This window comes from Aulostomus chinensis, chromosome 15 (genome assembly GCF_037954235.1).
Source record: "Aulostomus chinensis isolate RoL2024-O1b breed Wild chromosome 15, RoL_Achi_v1.0, whole genome shotgun sequence".
Lineage (NCBI taxonomy): Eukaryota > Metazoa > Chordata > Actinopteri > Syngnathiformes > Aulostomidae > Aulostomus > Aulostomus chinensis.
The window spans coordinates 9,461,745-9,486,797 of NC_141334.1; the positions used below are offsets into that span (position 1 = coordinate 9,461,745).

The following is a 25,053-nucleotide window of genomic DNA, read 5'->3' on the forward strand; positions in this document are numbered from 1 at the left end:
AGTACTTTTATACTATTCTGTTTTTTTTTTTTTATCTTTTACATTTGTCTGGCTAAATGTAGCCAACAAGCCGCCTCCTGCTATACAGGATAATTGTCATGTTGATTCATCCCATACACACCCCACTGCTGAATCAAGCTAATATTCAGAATAGATCAAATACACAAGAACACTCCATCCTGATTCTTTTACCAATTACAGAGTGGGAAACTTAATGTCCCTTAAAGTGTGGGACACCGTTAGCATATCAAAATGTGATACTTTCATTAAAATCTAAAAATCTGCATATTGTGTTATCATATGCAGAGTGACCGCCCTCTTATGGTTGAAGTCCAGCTATCGCTATTGAATTTTGCTATTGGCTCATCTGGTGACAATTCAGAAATACTTGTTCAAAACTGTAAAAGTGGTGTCGATTGGTGAAGGGGAAGAAATCCTTTGAATGTGTTTTATTTTACCGGAGCAGAAACTCCACGCTGCGCCTTTCAAAAAGTCAGCAGGTTAAATCAGAACTACCGGACACCACTAAGGCGCATTTTTAAAATATGTTATTGGAACCAGTATTTTATTAGTGGAAGCGTTTACATCGGTTATGAGGCGCTGTTTCGTACATGACAGCGGCTGAACGGCCACATCAAAGAGATCTTTATCAGTATTTTATTCATGGACCTTCTAGCTCATGTTTTCCTGAATGCTGCTTGTAAAATGTTTGTCTTTGGGAGTCCAAGGTAAGTTTTTTTCTGTAAATGTTCAAAGCTCATCGCCTCATTGTTGTGGTTGCATGTTTTGACCGTGATGGCCGTGACTTCTGACCCTTGACATCCAGAAACCGCTAGGTGACAGTCATGTGACACCATGACATCAGTGTCTCCCTGTGAGCCAAACAAACACCTCAAATCCTCCTCTTGGTTATCAACGCTCCATCCAGGAGGCCTCAAGTGATTGAGAGTCAGTGGGTATTTTGGTGCTGTGGGCGGTCAAGGTAACAGGACAGGGTGTGTGTGTGTGTGTGGGGGGGGGGGGGGGTCCTGCAGGGGCCCGTTTAGAGAAGGCACACACGCTTGGGGGGCTTGTGTTTATAGGACTTTTCCCCTCGAGCCTTTCCCGTTTGTCTCATCCTGCTTCAAAACAACATCCCACCGCTTCCTTCACACAACCTGACCACCTCCCACACAGTGACCCTTCACCTCCAACACACACACACACACACACACACACACACACACACACACACACAGGTGCACATTCAAATTGGTACACAATGTACATAGACACCTCTCAGCAAATATGCAAGACCCTGTTGTACTTTTTCTCTCACATGATCCTGTTGTAAACAACAGGCTGTCTGCCTGTGTGTGCGTGCGTGTGGATGTGTGTGTGTGTGTGTGTGTGTGTGTGTGTGTGTGTGTGTGTGTGTGTGTGTGATGTGTGCATCGTTAGATGAATATATTCAATAATTAACTATCATCCAAGAAGTCAGTTTAATACTTTATAGTGTCGTCATGTTTCAGTTTGTCTACATTGGAGTGTGAACATGAGATTTCACGCAGGGCAAAACAAACAGTCGCTAGAAGCAACATGCGGCGCAGTTTTCAGTCAAAAACAAGCGGCTGCAACAGTGAAGTCACACAGGCCATAAACACACAAACACGCCAAAGGGACTGACAGAGGACCTGTGTAGCTTAGCATCGATAAGCTGCACAGGTTCTTCACATAAGGAAATTAACAAGTCTGCATGCCAAATGCATGCTGGGACTTTATAGAAATTATGATTTTTTTTTTTTGCAAATTTATGACTCATAAAACATAAATAATAGGCATTTTAAAAAAACATCTAGGTTTTCCATCTAACTCAGAGGCGTGGCTTCCTTTGTATCACTGGCTGCAATGCATTTTGAACATTCACTTTTTTAAAAACATACTTTTGTGTTTTTGTTCAATCTTGATATATATTGTAAATTTCTATGGACATTTTTGCCTGTCAAATCATGATTTTTTTTTTTAAACTTCTCTTAAAAGTCTGTGAACCAGGCTGCTCTTGCAGCACCGGTGCACTGCAGAGAAAGAAAAAGAAAAAGCCAGGAGAAACCACCCTGCAGGTCTCTGACTTTTGTTTTTGTGATTCGTCTGAGGGTCAGCGAAAAGGTTTTACAAGTCAAGATATATTTAATTCATTGTAATAACCCACTATTGTCCTGTTTACTGTGGAGCTATGACACTTAATCCAGGTGTTTGAATCAGGGGTGTTCTGCTATAAAAGGAACCTACTAATGAATAACGGAGCAGCTACCCCACCTGGTGGCGCTGTTACTGTTCCAGTGATAGGACAATGGTGGGCTGGGCTTCATTGTGAGTGGGCCTGCTAGAAGCTAGAGGGGCTATAAACACACCCAGCTACAAGACAGCCTAGTTTAGGAAGTTCAGCTTTATGCCGATGAGCCATTCTCCTCCGAGACAACCAGGCCTGTCAATAACAAGCCACAGCATGAAGGAACCCGCCATGGTTGCTGTGACCCTCCATCACAGATCATCTGTCCAATCCGGACAGAGTATGTTAATTATAGGTGCTAAAAACAGATTGAGACTTTCTACTGTGCTGTATGTGTGAATGTGGCATGTGACTGCAGAAACTTGCACAAGTTTCTATCACTCAGGGAAATGGAATGTTGCTTTTTTCTATGCCGCTACAGCAGAAACCCACAGTGTGAGCAGCAGCAGCCTCTGCTGATACCAAGTGGTAAAAGACTGAGGTGAAGTTGGTTTTAGGTTTTGAATTCATTAACAGCTATTTTTGCATTAAAATATTAACATCATATAAACAAAACAATAAAATCCAATATTACTTCCAGTATAGAAAGAAAATCTGATGGCGACTGGGAGACACAGAGCTTACTGAATTATTTTGGGATTTAAAACAAAAAAAGGCCATACATTGCCCTCATAATTGGGTGTCATATTTGTACGTATTTATTCTCCCCACAGATCACACTTGATAGGCAGTGCCTCATTATCACATTAAGGAGAAGTTTGCCCTGAAGGCTTTCTGATTGTCAGAAAGATGCTGGGTTCAGAGTAATGTGGTGGTTCAGGTTAAAATAGACATTTTCACAAGCAAATTCTGTGAAAAAGACTGGCAGAAATCCTTCAGGGCAAATTTCTCCCTTGTTCTCCAATACTTCTTTAGCTTCAAAGCGGTATTTTGAGATGTGACGGACTGGCACCGTGCTAACTGCTTGTTGGTTTTTATTTTGGAAAGTTTCAACTAAAGTACTTACATACAGCAGCGTTAACGTATCTTCTCTGAAACGGCTGTGTGTGACAGACACACACCACAGCAGCATACAAACATAATGCAGTATCTCTCACTGAATGGTTGCTCTTCCTTTTTTAATTTTCCAGTTTTTACATGAACTTATGTAGGAAGAAGCCAAAGGAAAGAACAGCTTATTGATACGTAATCTAGAATTGGTGGACAGAAGTTGCAAGCTGGCGGCACGGTGGTGCAGTGGTTAGCACTGTCGCCTCACAGCAAGAAGGTTCCAGGTTCGAGCCCAGGCTCCAGCACAGGATCCTTCTGTGTGGAGTCTCCATGTTCTCCCTGTTCCTGTGTGGGTTCTCTCTGGTACTCCAGCTTCCTCTCACAGTCCAAAGACATCAAGAGGGGACGAGGCTGATTGATACTCTAAATTGACTGTAGGTGTGACTGTGAGTGTGAATGGTTGTCTGTCTCTATGTGTTGGTCCTGTGATGGACTGGTGACCTGTCCAGGGTGAACCCCGCCTCTTGCCCAAACGCTGCTGGGATAGGCTCCAGCCCCCATGACCCTAAGCAGGATAAGCAGTAGAAAATGGATGGATGGACGGAAGTTGCAAGCTCAAAATATTTTTGGTCAGTAGGATCAGCAGGAAACTGTCATCATCTCTGTCGAGGTTAACGTGAGCTACGCAATGTCGGTTTGTCTTTTAGCAGAAGAGCTAAACAAAAAAGTTGTGGATGTGTTTTGATGACATTGGATAGAAAGACAGAATTTAGGAGAAATAACTGGTTAGATTATGGAGTTATGCAACTTCCAGTTTTACTCCAACAAACGGGAATTACATAATACACAACATTTCAATTTATTCAGCTTATTTCACACATAACAAAATCGGTCTCTAGAAAAAGAAACAAAAAAAAAACTTTCGAGGTGATAATCCAGGTTTGTCTGTCTCACAGGGTGGCCTGTGCACCGTTGGGCGCACTGCTCAGAATTGCCCAACTTCTCCAGCAGCCTTGTGCAGCTCAGATGGGCAACAAATCAATGTCTCCACTGAACACTGTGAACGCAGACACAAGTCCTCTCTTCTTATCTAAAGTCACAACTTTTGAAAGCCTAAACGGTGCCACTGGACCCTGTATGGACCAGCGTAACAGCCCGATAGACCACACCAGAGAAAGAACAGATCTCTCCCGCTTAGACTGCAACCCAGTTTTGCAACAGACTTCAAGGGGTTTTGGGACCAGAGGTGGGCGGGACCTCTGGTGGTTCTGTCTGTTCTGACAGTGCTGCAGCGTTAGAGGTCGTGATGTTATCCTCCTTCCTCTCCCCCGACAGGAAATCATGTATGGCGGTCTCTATGTTTGGTCGAAAAGTGTGGTTCATCTTTGGGTCCACAACTTGAGCGATGATCCTGTCCACGCCTGACTCCAGCATACCGGATCTGAGTCACAGAACAGACCACAGGCATTAAAGATGTGTCAAGGACACACGTTCCAAGTATTAATGAGAATTAGCCAGCACTCAATTAAGATTATTTGGATTAATAAACACTCATGAAGTTCGTTTCAATTTTCATATTGATCGCTTATTAAAGTTAAAAAATAAATACAGGGGACACTCACTGAACAACAGTGTGTCTCAGTCCGTTCCTCATCTGGTTCTTGTTGATTGACGGATTCCAGTCCTGAGCGCTCAGGTGCGATGTGACGAAGTTGTCAACCTTCTGTCGCAAGTTCTGGTAGGCAGGCTGACAACAACAACGACAACAATTTGAATACAGCACGTCAGACAAATATACCCAGAACTGGTCAAGGCTGGCCGTCATTAGTTTAAGTGCCACAGTTATCAACTGAGACCTCCAAGTAACTCTGTTAGCTCCCAAGTTAGCGTTAGCTGATACCTTCGTATCGACGTCCGCGAGACAGTCCCGGCGGAATTCGTCAAACAGTCCCCGGCTCTTCAGATGCTCCACGATCATAGCGATGAGTTGAGGGTCTCCCGGAGGCAGGTTAACCGGGCTAACGTTACCGCTGCCTTCCGCCATGCCAAAGCAAAGTAACGATTTGGTCAAATTAAGACAACATTGGGCTAAAGCGCAATGTACTGGAGTTGTGTGTGCTTGCTATGTTCACAAATCACAAGCGGAGTGATACATCATTGTAGTCAGCGTTCGAAGTGAGCCTGCAGCGCTATCCAAGCCAAAAATCGAGCGCACCACCTCCATGTCATACGCATGCGTAAAACGAATCTGACCTCGGAAGTAAATCATTCAATCTGCCGCCGCGGAGTGAAGGCTAAGGCTAAACATTAGCAGGCCCGAGTCGAATTTGTAGTCAATTGATGAAATATAGGACATTTACACCACCAATGCCAAGTGTTTTGGGGGTTCCAGTTTGAGAGAGTTTGTTTCGTTAACTGTCGCAACTACCAACTCTTTATTTGCCTGGACTACACTTGTGAAAGGTAACGCTAGCTAGCTAGCTACGGTGTGCGTGTGCGTGTGTGCAACCTCAACTGACTCAGTATCAGCAAGTTACCCTCAAGCACAAATACCACCACATATGCATCATTAAATGAAATGGATAAACATGTTTTTTGTCTAGTGTAGCTCGGTGATTACACGTCAGCTCATGTTGATTTTTAAGAATAATTCAGTGTGAATTGTTGGAACTTGATTGTCTAATTTGCAAGCTACATAGGGATATATTTCAAGGTAATTGAAGTTGTGAATTACTTTTTGAGTCCTTATCCAGCTATGACATCGAACGTTTACTAGTTTTTTTAGCAACCGTTGTTGAATCACGCAGCTGAATTTAGAAGGAAGGATGCAATCAATTAAATCAATACGATTTGAATGTGTAGTGGCGGATTACATCATGAGCAGTTGCACTTGTAATGTTGCGACCGGCTAACTTGTGATTTGACCTAACATGTTGATGCAGATGAGCGGTGAAACAAGTGCCAACAAAGAGTTTGAGGAGCAGTTACGGATGCAGGAACTCTACGGTCAGAGAAATGAAGATGGTTCTGACCCGTTCACCTACACAGATCCAGAGGACGGCACTGTATATGACTGGGACCACGAGAAGAAAGCCTGGTTCCCTAAAGTATAAGATTTTGCTGTTACATTCCTTGCTACTGTCTTTGGGGTTGTATCTGTTCTTGTGATCTCTTGTGTCCTTGTTTTCGTACCCATACAATCTGAAACTTTGCAGTTTCCTGTTTTATTACATCATGGGACTTCTTGAGAGGACAGTAAAGCGCAAACACACATTCAGATAAATTGAACGACATTGATTATGAGTATTGCTTACTATGTATTTAAAAGAGACTGCCGGCCACACAATACTTTCTTTCTTTAGCTGCAGTCACTGTTACCTGAACATAAAACTCCAATGTAAATATGAAAATTTAATCTCAAAAAGTCCTGTAATCTGCTCTCAGCTGTGTCAAAGTGCTATCTGGACATCTGACAGTCCATCAAGGATTAACGCACCAGTATGGGAATCACTAGAATGCCAATGAAATGGCATAACTGAGCAGCACCAGCTTCTGTGTTTATCAGTTGTCGGTTTGCCTGGTTTCTTTAGATAACTGATGACTTCATGGCAGCCTACCAGGCCAACTATGGCTTCAGTCAGGAAGGAGATCCTGATGTTCAATCCAAGGCTGCAGTGGGCAGCACTAAGCCAGCAGCCCCACAACCAGACCGCAAGCCTCCAGAAAAGAAAGAGAAAGCAGGAGATGGTAACCTGACCCCAGACCAGCAGGAGACCCCAGCTAAAGAGGCCAAGCAGAAAGGGGAGAAGAGGAAAGCAGAGCCAGGTAGAGGAAACCCCAGAGCAGCACTAACAAAATATAGAGACATTTGTTGTTCATTTCAAAAGTTATTTGAAAGTTTACATCTTAACTTACCCAGCATATCTTTAAATAAATAATTTCTTGTTTTCTCTGCAGGGTGGTTTGAGGTTGATGACAATAAAAACACAAACGTCTATGTGTCAGGTTGGTATCGCCAGCTCTTCACCACTGACCCCCTTCAGCTTCTCTCATTCACCTCTCCTGCTTTGCTTCTGCCCGCCAGGCCTGCCGCCTGACACCAGCACCGAGGAGTTTGTGGAGATGATGTCCAAGTGCGGCATCGTGATGCGGGACCCCATCACTGAGGAGTACAAGGTCAAACTCTATAAGGACAAAGAGGGCAACCTGAAAGGAGATGGACTCTGCTGCTATCTCAAGGTCAATTGTCCCTCCTGCTGAAGCTTCATTTAGAGTTTTTGCATCCACTAAGATTTCCAAGATGAGCACAACAGAGACATTTATAAGTTTTCCGAGATCACCACTGTGTTTTAATAGCAGTTAAGGAGAAACATCTGTGTCCTCTGTTGTCTCTTCGTTGGTAGAAATACATCTTTCGTGTGTCTCTGACTCATGGCTTTGAATGGATGCATAATAGAAGAATATCGCATTGTTGTGAACTGGCAGCTTGTTTTCATGAATCTGTGTAGAGGGAGTCGGTGGAGCTGGCCATGCGACTGATTGATGAGTCAGAGGTCAGAGGTTACAGACTCCATGTGGAAGCTGCACGCTTTGAGCTGAAAGGCCAGTACGATGCGAGCAAGAAGAAGAAGAAGAACAAAGACTACAGGAAGAAACTGCAGCAGCAACAGAAGTACACTCTCGCTCCAAACTAATATTTAGAAGAGACAAATAAATGAGTTTTCCTTTTTCTGTTAGCCACATTACATTGCTGATTGTGACTCTTAATGTAGACAGTTGGACTGGAGGCCAGAGAAGAAAGGAGAAGTGAGGAAGAGGCACGAAAAGGTCGTCATCATCAGGAACATGTTCCATCCCAGTGACTTTGAGGTACGGCGAGACATGCACGTACACACCCTCTTTCGCTCTCTCACATACACACACTGTTTATTTTGAGTAATCATCTTCGTCCCTTCATAGGAAGATCCGCTGGTGCTGAATGAGTACCGCGATGATCTGCGGACAGAGTGCGAGAAGTTCGGGGGTGTTAAGAAGGTCATCATTTTTGATGTGAGCGTAAAGTCCGCAGAGACGTTCCAAGGTAGAAAAAGGTATGGTAGATTGTACAGTAGCATCAATGAACTGGTGTGGTGTGTTTGTGCCCCAGAGACATCCAGACGGTGTCGCTTCAGTCGCATTCAAGGAGCCGGAGCAAGCTGACGCGTGTATTCAGTCCTTCAATGGGCGCTGGTTTGGAGGAAGGCAGCTGACTGCTCAGCTTTGGGATGGAACGACAGACTATCAGGTATGATAGAAACATGCAAATATTAAAAATATGCAGAGACTGACTGGGGGGGTTCAACCATGGTAAACTACATGAGGCCTGCTCAAGCCTCTGACCCTTCAATCCCCTCAAATGTGTGTGTTTGCACATGAAAACTGAGAAATTCTGGACTTCTCGTGATTTTCTGGGGCTCCAATAGCAAAACCGAGGAGTGTATCATCTTTAAAGTGGACCTCTGGTGACTCAGGTCAAAACCAATGTCTGACCCAAAGAAACTGTCTTTGTTCATGGAACCTGACTGCACACTTAAAGGGCTATAATAACATCTTCTCTCAGTCAGCCTCTCAGGAGTGACAACTCACTCTTGCTGCACGAATCTACTGGTTACCAGGTTGACAAAACTAACCTCATTTTGTCTGAGTTGGAATGGCAGTAATTAGACAAACAATTCACCTGGTCGATCGCGTGGCATCACTTTCCTTAATGTTGTCGCACGCTAACAATAACAACTTGAACCTGTAAGACACTAAAGTTGCTAACTTCAGCAGTTAATATTGTTAGTTAGCAAATGTTTGCTCACCTGCCCAGCAGAAAAGTGGCAACCTATACATATAATCATACATGTGTACTCTTACTTACACGTGATGTTTTCATAGGTGGAGGAGACGACTAGAGAGCGAGAGGAGCGGCTGAAGGGTTGGTCTAATTTCCTAGAGGATGGCACTCAAAAGCAACAGACCAACACTGCCAAGCCAGCAGAGGGCGCCCCCGCCCCCACAACAGAATCCACAGAGCCTCATAGCACCACAGATCCCATACAGCAACCAAAAACAAAACCACGGCCACCACAGAAGCAAGAAGACAAGGATGCGGACTCCACAGACAGCAGCCTGGCAGGAAGTGATGACGAGGAAGCTTAGACATCACACGCTCATCTTTGGTCCCCATGGCAACCATTAAAGACAGTTTTGCTTGAAGGTAAACAGATGCAAAGTTCAATGTTGACTGGAGGGAGAGGAGGAGACATTGGGCAGTTTGAGGTGATTAGAAATGTAGACTAATAAAGTTGTGTCTTTGTCGACTCTGTTTCCAAAACATCCAGTTGTGATTAAGTTTGTAATTAGAAGTTGTTGGTGCTTCCTTCAGTACGCGGCTTCCTTCATCATGGGTTAGCTCCTCTGTGCTGATTACCCCCAAATCTCAATGAAATTTTAGAGAAACTACTTCGGTATTCGTACAGCTCAAATACCAGCTAACTGCTCTGATATGGTGTTTGTATTTTAAGATAGATTTTATATATGATGTTTGTTCCTGTCAAGCATGTGTATGCATCAGACTTTTGGCAGTGTAGTAAAACTTACGATTACAGTGTGCTGATGCTGTAAATCCAAGACTGAGCACTGTTTGATACTTTTGAGACAGAAACCATCAGAATTAGAAGGGAAATATAAATTAAACGCTCTGTCATGCTGTGTGACTGTGTTCAAGAATTCTATCATTATTGTACATTCTTGAAGGTTAAGGGACATGAGCAGTTTTGTTTCTGACTCATCTGGCAAAAATTAATATGAAGTTGTCATATATCCTGTCTGTGCACACACACACACACACACACACACACACATTTCAAAGAACGTGTATGCATAACCAGTATATAAATAATAGTTTAGAAACATCATGAAGTAGCAGAAACTAGAAATATTTCTTTGTTAATTCAGTCTTTGTTAAGCTACAACTTACAGGTGGACATAAGCCCAGACATGAATGGATGATTAAATCTGGTAGAAACTACATTGCAGTCTATTTCTGTAATAATACAATTAATTTACTAAAAAACATTTCCGCACATACAAACTAAAATATTTTGAATACTCAAATAATAGATTAGCACCACAAGCTCCAGCTGATGATCTTATTCTAGTCACAGTTAAGACACCTGAGCAAAGGCCCGTCCTCCCTAATTCCAGTGGCTGAATGAGGTGACGTGGCGTCACTCTGGCACCATGAATGAGTGGCAAGGTGGAAGCGACGGCATGTGACACTGACTGCTCTGTGTAGTGTGTTGCGTGACTGGATCGAAGCTTGAAATGTGGAGGATTTCTTGATTCTCCAGAAGGCTGACATGACGTACAGGAGGTTGATCAGCCTCAGGTTCTTCGGGGTTCTTCTGTGTGTGTGCAGGTGTGCGTGTGCGCATGCATGACAGATCAAAGCTGCAGATGACAGCGGAGGCCAATGGAAGATAAAGACGCTCGAAGAATGACACCTCCACCCCTCGTTGCTGGAAGGTCAAGTTAAGTTTTTGATGTCTTCAAAACTGCTGGAATTCCACAGGAAAAGACTTTGCTGTAATCTCTCAACACTTGACAAGAAAGGACACCAATTTTCAAACATAAAAATAATACATAATGAAACAGTAATATGCCTCCAGCAGAAGTAGCAGGTTTATTGGAAACCTGGTTGGTGTCTTGCCGTAGAAGAGTCAGGAATGTGCCCAAGTCGATGTATCCTCTGCTCTTTCAAAAATGAGGGTTCCAGTGATGTTCCTGACATGAGCGGGTTGAAGATCAAGATTTCTTGCGTTAAGGAGTCTTAAAGAAGGAGAAGAAAGCATCTGGTCCATTGTTGCTCTTTGGAAGCACGACTTGTGTCCGATTGATTTAATGGTCAATTTCTGTTTAAAGGAACGGAGCACTGAGCGCAACATCTTCCTGTACGTAGCTGCCAATGAAAATTAATTGAAATATTTGGAGTTACAAGGATGACTAAAACATTTCTAATGCCTTTTCACACTAAAAAAAAAATACAAACTGAGTTCAATTAAAACTATTTAAAAGGCCTTAATAAAAGGAATGACAGTATTTATCTCCCTCCCAGCGAACAGCCGTGGTTCATGAATGTGTCTTAGTGTGTCAGATGACAACCGCAGCTTGTATTATTGATATGTTGGCTCGCTTATTTAGGTCTCCAATCTGGTCAAGCTTGTTGGAGGATAGAAGAACAACAGAATCAAGACTAAATAATGGATAAAGAATTCGTTTCTGATAAAGGGATGGCTAACTATGGCTAAGCAGGATTTTTTTCCTCTAAATTTGTTGTTTTGGTTATGTCTTTGGTGTCTGTTTCTGAAGCGTTTTCTCGGTCTTACTGAGACTCATTCATCTCAATCACCTCAGTATTTTTTTATTGAATGTAACTGTGTTTCTTTTTAACTGTGCATATTTGTGTAAGTGTTCACTTATTCTCTCGTGGTGGCCTACACCTGCTTCCTCAGGAATGGATGAAAGCAATGTTAGGAGTTCAGAGACTGGGGGCAACTGATTGGCAGTTGACAGAGCTACCCCCCTCCCACACACACACACACACACACACACACACACACACACACACACACACACACACACACACACACACATAACCATTTAAGCATCACTTGTTCATGATTTCGGGTGTAGTTGATCTCATGGTGGATTCTTTCTTCAAACTCTTTAATTTGCTGTCTGCTTGTAGTCATTCTGGAGTGATAACCAAGTTACCATGGTGACCTTCCTACAGCATAGCAACATCAGCACCGGTCACAGCCCTGTGTCGCTGCCCGCCATCGGCGCTCTGAGCCGGGCCGGTCACACCGCGGCGGCCGTGGTCCTGGGCTTCATCCTGGTCTTCGGCTTCCTGGGGAACTTCACGGTTCTGCTGGTGTTCTCTCGCTTCCCCGGGCTGCGGACTCCGGTCAACTTGCTGCTCATCAACATCAGCGCCAGCGACATGCTCGTCTGCATCTTCGGGACGCCGTTCAGCCTGGCGGCCAGCGTGCGCGGCCGGTGGTTGACCGGCTCCTCCGGGTGCCGCTGGTACGGTTTCTCCAACGCGCTGTTCGGTGAGTGATCCGGAACGCTTCTTACATTTATCAAGAGGGCAAAATGAACGAGGCTTAAGTTTGCACTTAATGAAGACAGCAGGAATGGAAATAATTAAATTTGAGTCTCTGACTTAATTGCTACTTTGCAGTGCATGTGGAGTTTATTCGATACCAGTATACGTTTAATATTTCTCATATTTTCTACCTCACTATACTTTTCTGAAACTGCTGCATTATCCTCCAGAACTGAAATAAAGTTGTTGTTTTTTTACAATTCTAATTGAACATTGATAGAAAAAAAATTGCAAAAAGTACATTTTGAATTGTTTTATTTATATACAGACAAAATCAAACATACCAAAAGTGACCAACATATCAGGACAATAGCCGAGGAGAGCGTTCTTGAACATGACTACACTTGCCATATAGTTATGGAAAACAATTTTAAAAAGCACTGCCAACAAAGTAAATAAATACACAGAACATAAAATATACAGAGAAATATAGGACTTGAGACATGTTAGAAAAAAAACCTGACAAAGTGTATTTAAATGATAAAACTGGACCATTCTGTCATGATGCACACTCAGATACACCTTCGTTAGCTGTATTTTAACATTAGTGAATAAATCTGGCCGTTGTCACATTCAGGCGCTGTTAAGATTATTCAACAAAAATGGAAGTACAAGAAACTGAGAATGTTCATTATATTTTATTTTGAAACCCATATCTTCCTTTGTGGAATTATGGGGAGGTTATTAAAAGTGATCAATGATGAATTTAGTTGCATTATTTTGAGATGGTTAAGAATGAAGACTCTGTGAGGTGCGAAGGCCGTCAGGTGGTCGTCATGCCTCCAGGCTAATTAAAGGACATTCATCAATGTTTACGAGCTTCTCTCTGCGGCAGGCATCGTTTCCCTCATCTCTCTCTCTCTGCTGTCCTTCGAGCGCTACTGCGTGGTGCTCCGCAGCACCCGGCCCGACTCCTCTCAGTACCTGAGGGCCCGCCTCGCTGTCGTGGCCTCCTGGCTTTACTCGCTGGCCTGGACTCTGCCGCCGCTGTTGGGCTGGAGCAGGTCTGTGCTCCCTAAAACATTAACCCTGAGTGACTTGGCCTTGGTTATGATTCTATTGACAAGCACCAGACAGAACAGCATTTTGTGAAGAATTCTACTTGTCTGACTGAAGGCAAAATGGCATGTTGGAGATGAACTAGCATCTCTGCTGACTTACATTCTACCAGAAACACCACAAAGAGACTCACTTTCCAGTTCCAGACATTGGGAGAACAGATCTGAATGGCCTTACAGAGCGAGAGCAATGATGTTTATGATGACAAGTATGAAGTGAAATGATCATGTGTCCTGTGGTGTGGCGCAGCTACGGGCCAGAGGGTCCCGGCACCACCTGCTCGGTCCAGTGGCACCAGCGCTCAGCTGCAGCTCGCTCTTACATCAGCTGCTTGTTCATCTTCTGTCTGCTTCTACCGCTGCTGCTCATGTTCTACTGCTATGGGAGGATCCTACTGGCTGTGCGAAGGGTGGCGAGACAGGTGAGCGTGCAGCTTGACCTTTGACCTCTGATGCCCTGCTCTACCCTCAACAATTTCACTATGAAGTACTTTCCCCAGCAGTGTATGTGAAAGCAGAGTGTGTGTGTCTCCAGGTCACTAGGATCAACCACATGGCAACTGAGCAGAGGGAAGGCCGCGTCCTTCTCATGGTGGTCTCCATGGTGACGGCCTACCTATTGTGCTGGATGCCATACGCTGTCGTGGCAATGCTGTCCTCCTTTGGCCGGCCCCGTGCGGTGCCGCCTGCTGCAAGTTTAATCCCGTCCCTGCTGGCAAAGACCAGCACCGTCCTCAACCCCGTCATCTATGTGCTGCTGAACAACCAGGTAACGTCCTCCTGACTGCGGGACTTCTCACACCTGTAGGCACTTTTATCCAACAAATCTTTTGCTAGGCCTCACCAGTCAAAAGCTGAGCCTCTCGTCTGTCTGTGCTCCCTCTCAGTTCTCCAGGTGTTTCCTGTACATGATCAAGTGCAGCTCAGAAGCCCCGCCCACCATGGACCACCACATGCTTCCCAGCAGTGGGGATGTGCAGCCTCAAGATGCCGACCCACCAACAGAGGAGCAAAACACATCGCCTGCCATGTTCACATCCAGAGACAAACAGCCTGACCTGGTACCAGTGGCTCACTATGCAACAGAGGTCAAAGGTCATTTTGGTCAGTGATGAATGAAAACATCACAATGCAATACTCTGCAGTTGAAGTTATGAATATTATGCTGATGAATGTAAAATGTGTGAGCACCGTTACTGTAATCAAGGAGCTGGGCAGAAGTCAGATGTTTACAGATGTTTGGATCTTCAGAACATTTAAAATAAACGTTAAACTATATTTTGGACAAGAGGGCTGGCTTTACCTCAGGGTTTATTAACTTGCAAATGAAGGTTTTCGTAGGAACCTGATAAGCTGTGATTTGTCCTTAAACCAGAAGAGGGCGCTATGATTCTGCTGAATAATAGGGTATGACTGGATAACTGGTGAACACAATAAGTAAACTTCTTTATGAGGTGATATTTAGGCTCTTGTTTATTCATGGTTAACAATGAACAACAATTTAAAAAGCCTCAATATGATGAGCAATGAATGAGCAACACCAAAATAATTTATTAAGAAAATAGACATACGTTGTCAAAAATATACAGTCGTTATGCTTCATGAACACTGACTGAATTCTCAGTGAGTGAAAGACTTTTTCTACAGACACATTCACAGTTGTGGTGAAGTCAAAGTTTTCGGACATGTTGAAATACTTTCAGGTATAAAGTGAGAGGACGCGTCACAATGCAGAATAATACTGTCGGTCCATCGCGGAGAGAGCGCTGGCGAGTAAGGACTTCCCTGAGCAGGGAGTGCACATGATGTAAGAGATGAGATTTGCTCAACATTGTGTACAGACATTAACACCGCACACATTTCCTACGGACGATTCAATAACACATTTGAAAACCTTGCAGTGAGGTGTGTTCACTGCTGGAACGGAAGTCTGAGTTTAAGGTGCCTCCATATCTTGGAACAGTGAAGTTGTTCCTCTTAACTTGGGTGAGGAGTTTCTGTTGCTTTCAAAGTCTGAGGACAGAAAACACACAACGTTCACGCTCGACTAGGTTTCTAGCAAGGCGATCACATGAGACAGCTGCATCCACAGACTGCTGCACTTATAAAGCTTTTGGGTGTACGTAGCTGCTCACAAAAAATTAAAATGAAAGAGCACTTGGAGGCCACAGCAGCTACAAAGAGCATGTGGGGGCGCATTTGTTTCCTACAGCTTGTTTCTGCTGCTGGTGGAGATTACCGATGTTCAAGCCAGCTCTGATTAAGTTGAGTCCTCTCACGAGGTCAGACATGCCTCTGTGGCACTGTGAGGATGTCCAGCTCAAACTGTTAGCATTCTATTGGAATAGAAACTACACCCTGGCTTGCTGGCATTTTTTGTACACTAATTATAATCGTTGGGGGTGGCACTGAGCCCAGAACGCAGAGAAGGAGATTCTACCCCCAAAAAAAGGGAACAAAAAGCACATTCTATGCAGGAAATGTGTTTAATCCAAATATGTTGCACATCTTTACAACTATTTAACAACAGAACCGAGCACACCTGCCTGACTGCAAATCTAACCTCGTGAGTGTCTTTCTGGAGTGGGGGGACTTGGAAGTGGCAGCACAAAGAAAGCAGGAGGGGCAGGCTTGTACCTGCAATGTGTCCCAGCTAACCAGTCTGACTCAGCAGAGCTAGCAACATCTCCACCGCAAACAATCTGCTAAGAATGATAGCATGTGTTTCTCACATCTCACTTCCTGGTTCTTAAAGTTTTCAGTCGTGATCTGTAAATGGTATTATGGGATGTTAGGAGTGAAACTGAGAGAGGAGCAGTTGTTTCAATGCTACGATGGCAGCGACTACATGAGCCAGCTGACGACATTACTCTGGGTCACAGCTGGTGATCCTTGCATGCAAAGACCCTGTCATGTCAAAAAACTGGTTCCATCAGTCTTCGTCCTGAACCAGAAACACAGGTTGCAAGTGCAATCAGCCACTTTTCTTACAGACTCTACATTAAAACACTGCCTCTTGGAAATTTTTATTTGATGAAATTTCAGTCTCACAAGTCAGTTATTAAGAAATTGATAGAACACTGGATTCTGCTTCAAAAATAGGAAGAGTTGCTGATTTTATCATTTTTATCTGATAGGAAGATGAATATTAGTGGTGGAGGAAACACCGATTCAAACATGCAAGATTATTTCTGCTTACCGGCAAGGCAATAATAGGACATTTAAAATCGTATTCCTGACATTATGCTCACCTGTAATAGGAGTCACATGTTAGGGTGGTGGTGTGTTTATTAGAGGTTCAGACCTGCATTCATAAATTATATTCCATTCGGACACATCAGACCAGCTGGTCAACTCAGTAATCATTTCAGCTTCACATCATGAGGGGTCTGCAAGTTCCCATCCTTGATTCCTATTTAGAATCTAACTAACTTGAGTAAAAGTATGGCTATTTTTCAGTGATAAGTTCAAACTAGCCAGTTAGTTGGTCTCACCTGTGAGAGGTTGAACAGAGACATCATGGGCTCTGTCTTTTGGTAGTCGGGAGGGTTGGCATGGGGGTCATAGCCCAGGCGGGACAGCATGGGAGCGATTTCAGCCATGTCGTTGAGCACATCAGAGGGAATGTGTCCTACCCACTTGGAGAGGGCGTCTGTGTTCACCGGCTTCATCACCTGATCTGTTGAGCGCTCAACTCTGCAGGAAAACATGACAACAAATGATATAAATAATTTAATGAGTTTACACACACCTTATCTTGTGATAAATCATATTGGTGAGGAGGCTATAAAACATTAATTTGACTAATATCACGCCAAGCCTTGCATATCTGATCAAAATAAGAGTGCCAATTCTCCCAGAATGTGGCCTAATTCCTTCAAATACATGGCAAGTTGGGGTGTTGCAGTAGGAAGCAGACAGATTTCCACTAAATCCCCGAGCTGCTCTGCTTGACTCACGACTAATAAGTGGAGCAACACAAATTAGACATCTACAAAGGGAAGCCTGAAAGCTTCGCTTGACCTTGAAAGGTTTGGCTGCATTGGATGAAAGCTCTGGCTGAAACGCTGGTGGCTTAGTGGTCTTGAGTACACAACATGTGTGGTGTGTGTGCATGCGTGCATGCGTGCGTGCGTGCGTATGTGTGTGTGTGTATTCAAATCAGTAAAAAAACAAAAAACAACATTTAATGACTACTGATGTAACTTGCAGGTGCAGGATCATAGCTTTGATTTGGGTTTTGTACACTATTAATTATGTGAATGTGGGTTTGTTATGATGGATGAGGATTGTCCGTGATGTGAAGTTACATGACGGTATTTCCTGTCACTACCATATATTGTGATGATGGCACAAACATTTTTATCCTTTTAAAAAAAAATCAATGGTGAATATCAGGTTTCAGTGCAAGTCACAGAGAACCAAGGACCTTGTTTCAGGTCACACCAAAGTCAACTGTGGCACATGCAAACGCAGTAGAGACTGGGGCGCCAGAGATTAGTTCATTCATTCATCAGCTAATAATGGTGACCATTGCCAGATTTTATCATTGACTTAGTAACTTTGCATAACATAAAAAAGACAAACATTTCTTCTTTTTTTTTTTCTATGACTGTAACTGAAAATCTTCAGTTTATGACTGTTGATTGGAAGTTGAACACTTGACCCAAAATAATGAACAATTCACGATAACAATTAGCTGCAACTCAGGAGACATAAGAATTAATTGAAAACAAACATAGTGATCTCAGAGACAGTCACACGCAGCGTGTGCACATTTAAAGCTCAACACCACAGCTAACACCTCGCTGTTTCTCTGTGTTATGCTCACTAGCCAGTAGGATATTTCATACAGTATGCTTGGGCGGACTGGACCTATATTTCCACATTGGTGTTAGGGCATATATTGATACACAGTCACTTAGCAGACTGGTGATTGATTCCACTGACCGGTCATTGGGCCAGAACGAGCAAAAACCAATACATAAAAGAATGCCTTTGTGTCAATTGATAGAGTTTCAAATGATTATGTGTCTACAGTCACATGGCACGAGACAATCTAGGTCAGAATATAATTCTAGGCTGATCCTTCATCTACCTCATTTAAAAAAGAAAGTCAACTGAGTATCAATATCCCTTAAAGACTATTATACCTTGTATAAGAGAGAAATGTGAATCATTAACAAGCAGCACAAACAGAAGCAGCAGCTCATGATGCAGTTTTACACACACACATACACACACACACACACACACACACACACACACACACACACACACACACACTCATACTCACTTGGACAGAGACACACCACCAGCTTTTCCAATCAGTTCTTCATGGTGCAAGACAGAAGGGTCCCACTGCAGCTCCAGGAAGTGAAGTAACTTCCTCATTTGCTCCTCTGGGTGGAGGACGAGCTGCTCGTAATGAACAGGCAGACATCTGCTGTCCCCGGCTGCTAAGCACTGATTGAACATAGTCTCCACAGCGCTGCTCCACTTGGTCAAGCAGTCCCTGTAGCTGGTCAGGTCAAAGCCAGAGATGGTCACCTGTGAGTCAGAGAGGACAGGAGAGCCATCAGGAAAGAGGCAGAATACAGAGTACAAACACTTGCTCCAATAAAACTCCAGAACACACTTTGTACTTTAAAGTCTGTCTGCTTGTGGCCATTGAAGAAGAAGAAGAAAAACAAAAGCATACCTTGCGTGATATCACAGAGTGGATGGCTGCCCGTCCGTCTCGTAACATGAGCACAAATTTGGCTTTGGGGAAGATGTGTGCCAGATATGACAGAGATTTCAAGGCGAATGGGTCCTTGTTACAGAGGCGAGGAGCAGGCTCCCCGTGGCCAACTATCACCTGGAACATGTGAGGACAACACAGCTACTATCCATCTACACACTCATTACACAGGGTTTACGTTGCTGAGAAGGCAGACGTAGACGTAACATCATTAATGGATGTGCCCTCGTCATATTTAAGAGATATGTTAATATTTTAACTGTGATGGAGCATTTATTAGGGGGTGGGGAAGGAAATAAACTCTCAGATGCATCATGATTCTGTCTTGAAAGATTATTTCTTGATGCAAAAAAGTCAATAATTGGACATTTGAAACCCAGTTCTCAACATTATTATTGCCTGTAATAGGAGCTTTATTGTGTGTGTGTGTGTGTGTGTGTGTGTGTGTGTGATTTGCTCTCTTTCCATGCAGCCTTATGGAAGAGGCAACTGCAACAGTTCACAGTCTATTGACTGTGTGTGTCTATTGATAAACAGAAGCAATGCAAAATATAGCATTATTTTATCTTAACTGCTGAAAGTCAGGGCAAACCCACAGCAGAGAGGTTTTAAATCACACAGAAGCAGGGATGGACTCTTTAAAAACAGACAGGTCAGCAAATAAGCCAAAAATGTCATTGTGCCCTTCCATCGGTCAAACAGGCATGGTTTACTTTGTTGAGCCAAATAAGGGCAACGTTATCTGTTTAAATACATCTCCAAATGTGATAAAGCAGACAATTCTAATGTTTCACCAAAGAACAGGAAACTGTTGCAGCTGGATTCCATATGGCCAGATCTTTTAAAAATGTCACACAATTGATGACAGTCCCAGCCCAAACATCAACAAGTTGATTTGAAGTCATAGCAAACACCTAGTGGTTACGGGAAGTGAGCCTGATGTAACAAATACTTGATTTACATAAAAATGACACTGAATTGTTGTCACATTATCTACAGCAAAATCATAGACCGTAAGTGTGTATTCTGTAGCGGCACCTAGTGGACAAGGGAAGTGATATTCACACCACAAAGCACACATTAGTCAGCTACTTTACGCAAAATCCAAATATTATCAGGTCTCCTCACCCTCTTGCTTTACGGACCAACCAAGCTGACCTCCGTGGGGGTGTGAGGGCCTGCTCAAGACTGCTTACAGCTTTAATTAGGGCCTGAGCACCAAAGTACCAGGGGTGGGAAGGTCTTGCTTTGCTGCTCTCTTCTAGTTTTAGGTCTGTTTACACTATGAATCACAGTACTTTTAACCAACCTTGTAATTTGAAGTTCAACAGCCCTTTTAATTTTGTTTAAATAGTTAGAGACCTTCAAGCAAAAGATAAAAATTAGACAAACATGTAATTCAAAAATTACATTTTGTGTATGAAGCAAAATTCTGTATGTGTGAAGACATCAAGAGTGAAATATCCATGACACCAAAGCATGTTTGTAGATTTACTGATGCAGATGTGACGCATTTCTCATGCCACATTCACTTTTCAGCACAGGGGATTGCACCAGCCAGCTCACCTCTAATAGGAACGCTCTCACGGCGGAGTCCAGCACCTGGTCAGTGACACCAGCCTCGTCTAGTCGTATCCTCTCCTTAACCGAGCGACTCCAAGAGGCACGCATGGTCAAGAGGCGGGGGATCACTCTGGTCTCCTCACCACACCGCACCGCATTGTGGGCATCAAGCATGACTCGCATAAGCGTGGTGCCACTCCTTGGGAAACCACCGATGAAGATAAGAGGCGTGTCCTCAGGAAAGTGTTCGGACAGGGTCATGCTCCGATTGGCCGAGCCCATGTGTAGCTCCATCCACCGGTAACGATGGCTTTTTGGAGGGCACTCCATTCCGCTCATGCCCAGGTAGAGCAATGAGGCGGAGCAGAGGAGTACGCAGCCAAGCAGCAGGCTGGATCTAGTGGTTCTCATGGTTGCTGGATGTTTGTGTGAGTCAGATTCAGGACATAAAACTATTTACAGGGGCAGGCAGGAGGCTGGCAGCTGGAATCTAAATCTGGGCCGAGGTTTGTCAAACATCCATAGTGACAAGCTGGACGGTGAGGATGAGCACACCGATGGGGATCAGGAGAGCACGATATTCAGGTGTGGGCTGGAGAGACTCCACTCTCCTCTGCAGCTCCTCAGCCCTGCTGTGGGAGAGCAGGATCTAGACCTGCTGCGCTCCACAGCCAGCCACATCTCTTATCCATCATCTAAAACACAAGACATGAAACTTCTTAAACCAAAAACAACCACATGCAGAAGGCCTCTCTGTCTCCAGCACCTTACTGTCCAAGCATGATTGCACAAGTTGTTCAGTAACAAATACAAGACATGTTTGAATTCAGAATAAATTTCCACGGCCTTGCACGAGTGAGATAGTGCCAGCAAGAAGTGTGTGATGGTGGCCAAGAACACTTGATTCTGCAGAGCTGAAATTCATCCCATTTTTGTTTTCTAAGCATCGATTCTGCATCTTTCCTCTGGGGAGGTCCTCCACTGATTGTTCAGCCATATCAAAGTTCACTGCGGTGTGCAACTCACACACACACTCTCACGCAGTGCATCTGAAGCCACTAATCACAGATTCCTCATGTTTTTACTCTCATCGACAGTTTCTGCCTCACTGAAACGCAAAGCAATTTGTTTCAGATCAGATTACTATTGACCAAGTGAGCTACTGTGCAACTTCCCTGTTTTTCGTCTGTGGTGTGCACACTAGCAATTTCATCAGTGTACATAAAGCTCAAATTCCCCTTTTAGCAGAGTACCAATTTAATACACAAGATGAGTTGAATAAAATTTTGAATGTGTCTAATATCACAGTAGTAACATTACAGCCCTGGAACTCCTCAAATAAATCAAACAGCAGCTTTACTTCGAACATTAACGCTTTAAAGCTTCAACTCTCCCTTGCTCCAAGACTAATACACACACACACACACACACACACACACACACACACACACACACACACACACACACAGTGGTTAAGACTGAACATGGAGGGACTGACATCTGCATGCCACGTGGGGAACACTCTGCTCTGTGGGCTGGAGTAGCCTGCTTTATACACACACACACACACACACACACACACACACACACACACACACACACACACACACACACACACACACACAAATCAAGAAAATCAAAGCAAAGTGGGAAAAAACAAAGCTGGAAACGAGGACATGACGGCCTGGCTGGAATACTTGGGTGCAGCATTAAGTCATGCTAAGTCTAATGGCATCCACAAGCTTTACATGTAAATGGAAAATGTTTCCAATCCCACAGAGATTAAACCACTTGGGAGTATTCAGGGAATTATGGCACCGCTTTAGGTTGAGCTGGATATTTTTTTCACAGATGAGAGAAAGCATTCCTTCATTTACCTTAGATTTTGTCTGGCTTTGAGATATTCGTCTAAGATTTCGAGCAGCAGAAAAGAAAATAGAAAAAATATTGTTTCTATTTGTGTTGCTCAAAATTCTACTACTGAGAATTATCCACAGAATAATCCGTCAACAAATGTAGACTCTTCTCAAGAAGAAAGTTGTTCCAATAAAAACAGTCCTATAGCCATTTATGTGGCAATATTTTGATAGGAAATGTTTTTAGTAAGAGCTTAATTGCTGCAAATGTCCAAAAAAAGTTTTACTTACACTTAATAAATCAAAGTGACGGCATGAATACGAGATATCATAAAACTAGGGCTGCAACTATTATGTGTACCATTGAATGGATTGATAATTTTGTCTATAAAGCTAAAAAATCCTGAGCCTAAAGTGAGGTTGTTTATTTTGTCAATCCAACTGTCCAAAACACAAATTTGATCTTCTGTAAAAAAAAAAAAGAAAATGAGGAAAGCCAATCATGATATTTTAAAGTGTAAAAACAGTGAATTCTTATTCCTTTTTTTTACTTTTTTTTTTTAAAGACTGAAAGGATTAATCAATTATGAAAATAACTGACATTTTATTCTTGCAGCTCAAAATGGAGGATAAATGTGGGAACTGAAACTTAAAATGCAGCTGAGTTTGTTGAACAGGAGAAGCCAGGACACAACTCCATCAGGAGCAGATATCAGTGCCCTACACTCACTTGATAATTTATTAGATACAACTAAATATTCAGTATCCCGCAAGAGCGCTGCAATAATTCATCCCTTCACAAAGATTGCAATTATCATTTTCAATTAACGTGTCTGACAGAGATTAATGTTAATGTTCAAGTAAGAGGCTGTAATTTGTGGTGCTGTTGAAGGGTTACTAATATTATGTCCATTCCACTTACATGAATTACAATCGCCTGTCTAATGATAGAGTAGCTTTAAGAAACTGAATTTGTGACGGAAGTAGTTTTTAATGATGCACATATATTTTGTATGAGCATTTTTTGCTCTCTTTCGTATATACTGCAATAACAGTTTCCTTTCTTTAACATTCAAAACAAAAACAAGCAACAAAAAAAAACACTTGATGTTTTTTTGTTTTTTTTTTACACCATACACATATTAGAGCTATCTCTGCAGTGTGTGTATTTGTGTGCAAATAGGCTTATTCTGTCACCCAGCGGCCACGAACATCTGGCGAGCTGGGTGATCCATCTTGTCTAGAAAAAAATGCACCCGAGGCAGCCAGCCACCAGGTGAATGACCCAATATCAAGTCAACACGCCACCATGACAAACCAGCCAACATCTCCGCGGTGTTATCTAATCATTTAATGCTACCAAAAACAAGATTAATACAGTCGCATGAATGAGGTTAACACGCCTCGTGGATGTATAAAATCGTTTAAAATGGTCTTCACTCACCCGCGTTGAGAGGAAACTGACGAATTACGGAGGGAAAAAAAAGAAAAAAACACGAACCTTGGTCCAAAAGGCTGAGCGCTGCAGCTTCTCAATTCACATCGACACAGCCGCCTCTCCCTCAGATGAAGACTCTATCGGCCAGAGTCACCATGGTTTACGCCTTTTAACATTTGAAAAAATATATTAAAACAGAACGTTTTGTTACTGGATTCAACGGTAACTTTGCACCGTGAGAGGTCGGGCTACATCTACCGTTGAGAGCGGACGGGGGGAAGAGAAAAAAAAAAACACAGTAGGCACGAGCGCAACCAGGCAGGGAAAGCGAAGTGCTGATTGGTCAGAATTCTTCAACGTTTCGGCTTGGAGGGCTCCTATTGGTGGAAGAGTTAAAGGGTAGTTCCGGAGTATTCACCCTCCTAGGATTTTTTTTTTTTCACTTTCTCACTCAAGGCTAAAATTACTTTACCCCATCGATTCTTATGTTCACACTAAAAGCCCACAGGGGAATTTTTTTTATATAAGAGGCAGAGATTTAGCGGAGAAGAACACCTTAAGCAACTTACTTATCTATTTATCAGTGAAACTGATCCTTACAACCAGTTTACACTCCTGTGGGGAAGCAACTTGCACTCCTGGAATGTCAAATTATGTGTTCTGGATAAAAATGCAATGTAAATACTTTTACAATGGTGAACAAGAAATAGTCAAAGAATAACAATACAATGTAGAGAAATGGCTCCTTCAAATTTCAGGCCTTCTTAAAAGGAGACACTGTCACATAGGAAGTGATGTAGATAAAATCAATAATGGCTGAATTCCATTCGGTTGTTTCACTTTCAAGACTCATTACTGCTATCTGTGTAGTATGCTTTTTATTTTCAGGATTTCAAATTTAAATCAAAATAATAAAACATATGAACTTTGTAAAAAAAAA

The 25,053-nt window shown here is 43.0% G+C and overlaps 4 protein-coding genes across 7 annotated transcripts; 2 read left to right on the forward strand and 2 right to left on the reverse strand.

Annotated features, from left to right (window-relative positions):
* Window positions 1-3,110: 3,110 nt before the first annotated feature.
* On the reverse strand, window positions 3,111-5,466 carry bod1 (biorientation of chromosomes in cell division 1). The gene is made up of 3 exons (XM_086179189.1): window positions 5,160-5,466; window positions 4,882-5,006; window positions 3,111-4,700 (listed from the first exon to the last, which is right to left on the reverse strand). Exons 1-3 carry the CDS (start codon window positions 5,301-5,303, stop codon window positions 4,484-4,486), a joined length of 486 nt encoding a protein of 161 aa, XP_086035315.1. The 5' UTR covers window positions 5,304-5,466; the 3' UTR covers window positions 3,111-4,483.
* A 21-nt stretch (window positions 5,467-5,487) lies between these two features.
* On the forward strand, window positions 5,488-10,096 carry htatsf1 (HIV-1 Tat specific factor 1). Of its 3 annotated transcripts, none has more exons than XM_086179181.1 (10): window positions 5,488-5,722; window positions 6,202-6,366; window positions 6,850-7,084; window positions 7,217-7,264; window positions 7,344-7,498; window positions 7,768-7,931; window positions 8,032-8,128; window positions 8,219-8,308; window positions 8,406-8,543; window positions 9,179-10,093. In XM_086179181.1, exons 2-10 carry the CDS (start codon window positions 6,202-6,204, stop codon window positions 9,440-9,442), a joined length of 1,356 nt encoding a protein of 451 aa, XP_086035307.1. In that variant the 5' UTR covers window positions 5,488-5,722; the 3' UTR covers window positions 9,443-10,093. The 3 variants fall into 3 exon arrangements, with proteins under 3 accessions (XP_086035307.1, XP_086035308.1, XP_086035306.1); XM_086179182.1 differs by lacking the exon at window positions 5,488-5,722 and adding an exon at window positions 5,788-5,972 and having other exon boundaries at window positions 9,179-10,096; XM_086179180.1 differs by lacking the exon at window positions 5,488-5,722 and having other exon boundaries at window positions 6,196-6,366; window positions 9,179-10,096.
* Window positions 10,097-10,729: 633 nt separating this feature from the next.
* On the forward strand, window positions 10,730-15,046 carry LOC147248561 (pinopsin-like). Its single transcript, XM_086179183.1, has 5 exons — window positions 10,730-12,399; window positions 13,291-13,459; window positions 13,764-13,935; window positions 14,049-14,282; window positions 14,401-15,046. Exons 1-5 carry the CDS (start codon window positions 12,060-12,062, stop codon window positions 14,623-14,625), a joined length of 1,140 nt encoding a protein of 379 aa, XP_086035309.1. The 5' UTR covers window positions 10,730-12,059; the 3' UTR covers window positions 14,626-15,046.
* LOC147248562 (protein-tyrosine sulfotransferase 1-like) lies at window positions 12,711-24,399 on the reverse strand. Of its 2 annotated transcripts, none has more exons than XM_086179185.1 (6): window positions 24,177-24,399; window positions 20,823-21,514; window positions 19,215-19,373; window positions 18,810-19,063; window positions 17,008-17,209; window positions 12,711-15,526 (listed from the first exon to the last, which is right to left on the reverse strand). In XM_086179185.1, the coding sequence occupies exons 2-6, from the start codon at window positions 21,228-21,230 to the stop codon at window positions 15,491-15,493; spliced, it is 1,059 nt and encodes a 352-aa protein (XP_086035311.1). In that variant the 5' UTR covers window positions 21,231-21,514; window positions 24,177-24,399; the 3' UTR covers window positions 12,711-15,490. The 2 variants fall into 2 exon arrangements, with proteins under 2 accessions (XP_086035311.1, XP_086035310.1); XM_086179184.1 differs by having other exon boundaries at window positions 24,120-24,399.
* Window positions 24,400-25,053: the final 654 nt, after the last annotated feature.

Excerpts from the sequence above, each read along its gene's own strand:
- LOC147248562 (XM_086179185.1), bottom strand. The coding sequence starts at position 21,230 with ATGAGAACCACTAGATCCAGCCTGCTGCTTGGCTGCGTACTCCTCTGC. Across the intron at positions 19,374-20,822 it reads TGAGAGCGTTCCTATTAGAG|GTGATAGTTGGCCACGGGGA; the intron begins GTGAGCTGGCTG and ends CACATGTTCCAG. Across the intron at positions 19,064-19,214 it reads ACTCTGTGATATCACGCAAG|GTGACCATCTCTGGCTTTGA; the intron begins GTATGCTTTTGT and ends TCTGACTCACAG.
- htatsf1 (XM_086179180.1), top strand. The coding sequence starts at position 6,196 with ATGCAGATGAGCGGTGAAACAAGTGCCAACAAAGAGTTTGAGGAGCAG. Across the intron at positions 7,265-7,343 it reads CACAAACGTCTATGTGTCAG|GCCTGCCGCCTGACACCAGC; the intron begins GTTGGTATCGCC and ends TCTGCCCGCCAG. Across the intron at positions 7,499-7,767 it reads GACTCTGCTGCTATCTCAAG|AGGGAGTCGGTGGAGCTGGC; the intron begins GTCAATTGTCCC and ends GAATCTGTGTAG.
- bod1 (XM_086179189.1), bottom strand. The coding sequence starts at position 5,303 with ATGGCGGAAGGCAGCGGTAACGTTAGCCCGGTTAACCTGCCTCCGGGA. Across the intron at positions 5,007-5,159 it reads TCGCGGACGTCGATACGAAG|CCTGCCTACCAGAACTTGCG; the intron begins GTATCAGCTAAC and ends TGTTGTTGTCAG. Across the intron at positions 4,701-4,881 it reads CTGAGACACACTGTTGTTCA|ATCCGGTATGCTGGAGTCAG; the intron begins GTGAGTGTCCCC and ends TCTGTGACTCAG.
- LOC147248561 (XM_086179183.1), top strand. The coding sequence starts at position 12,060 with ATGGTGACCTTCCTACAGCATAGCAACATCAGCACCGGTCACAGCCCT. Across the intron at positions 13,460-13,763 it reads CCGCTGTTGGGCTGGAGCAG|CTACGGGCCAGAGGGTCCCG; the intron begins GTCTGTGCTCCC and ends GGTGTGGCGCAG. Across the intron at positions 14,283-14,400 it reads ATGTGCTGCTGAACAACCAG|TTCTCCAGGTGTTTCCTGTA; the intron begins GTAACGTCCTCC and ends GCTCCCTCTCAG.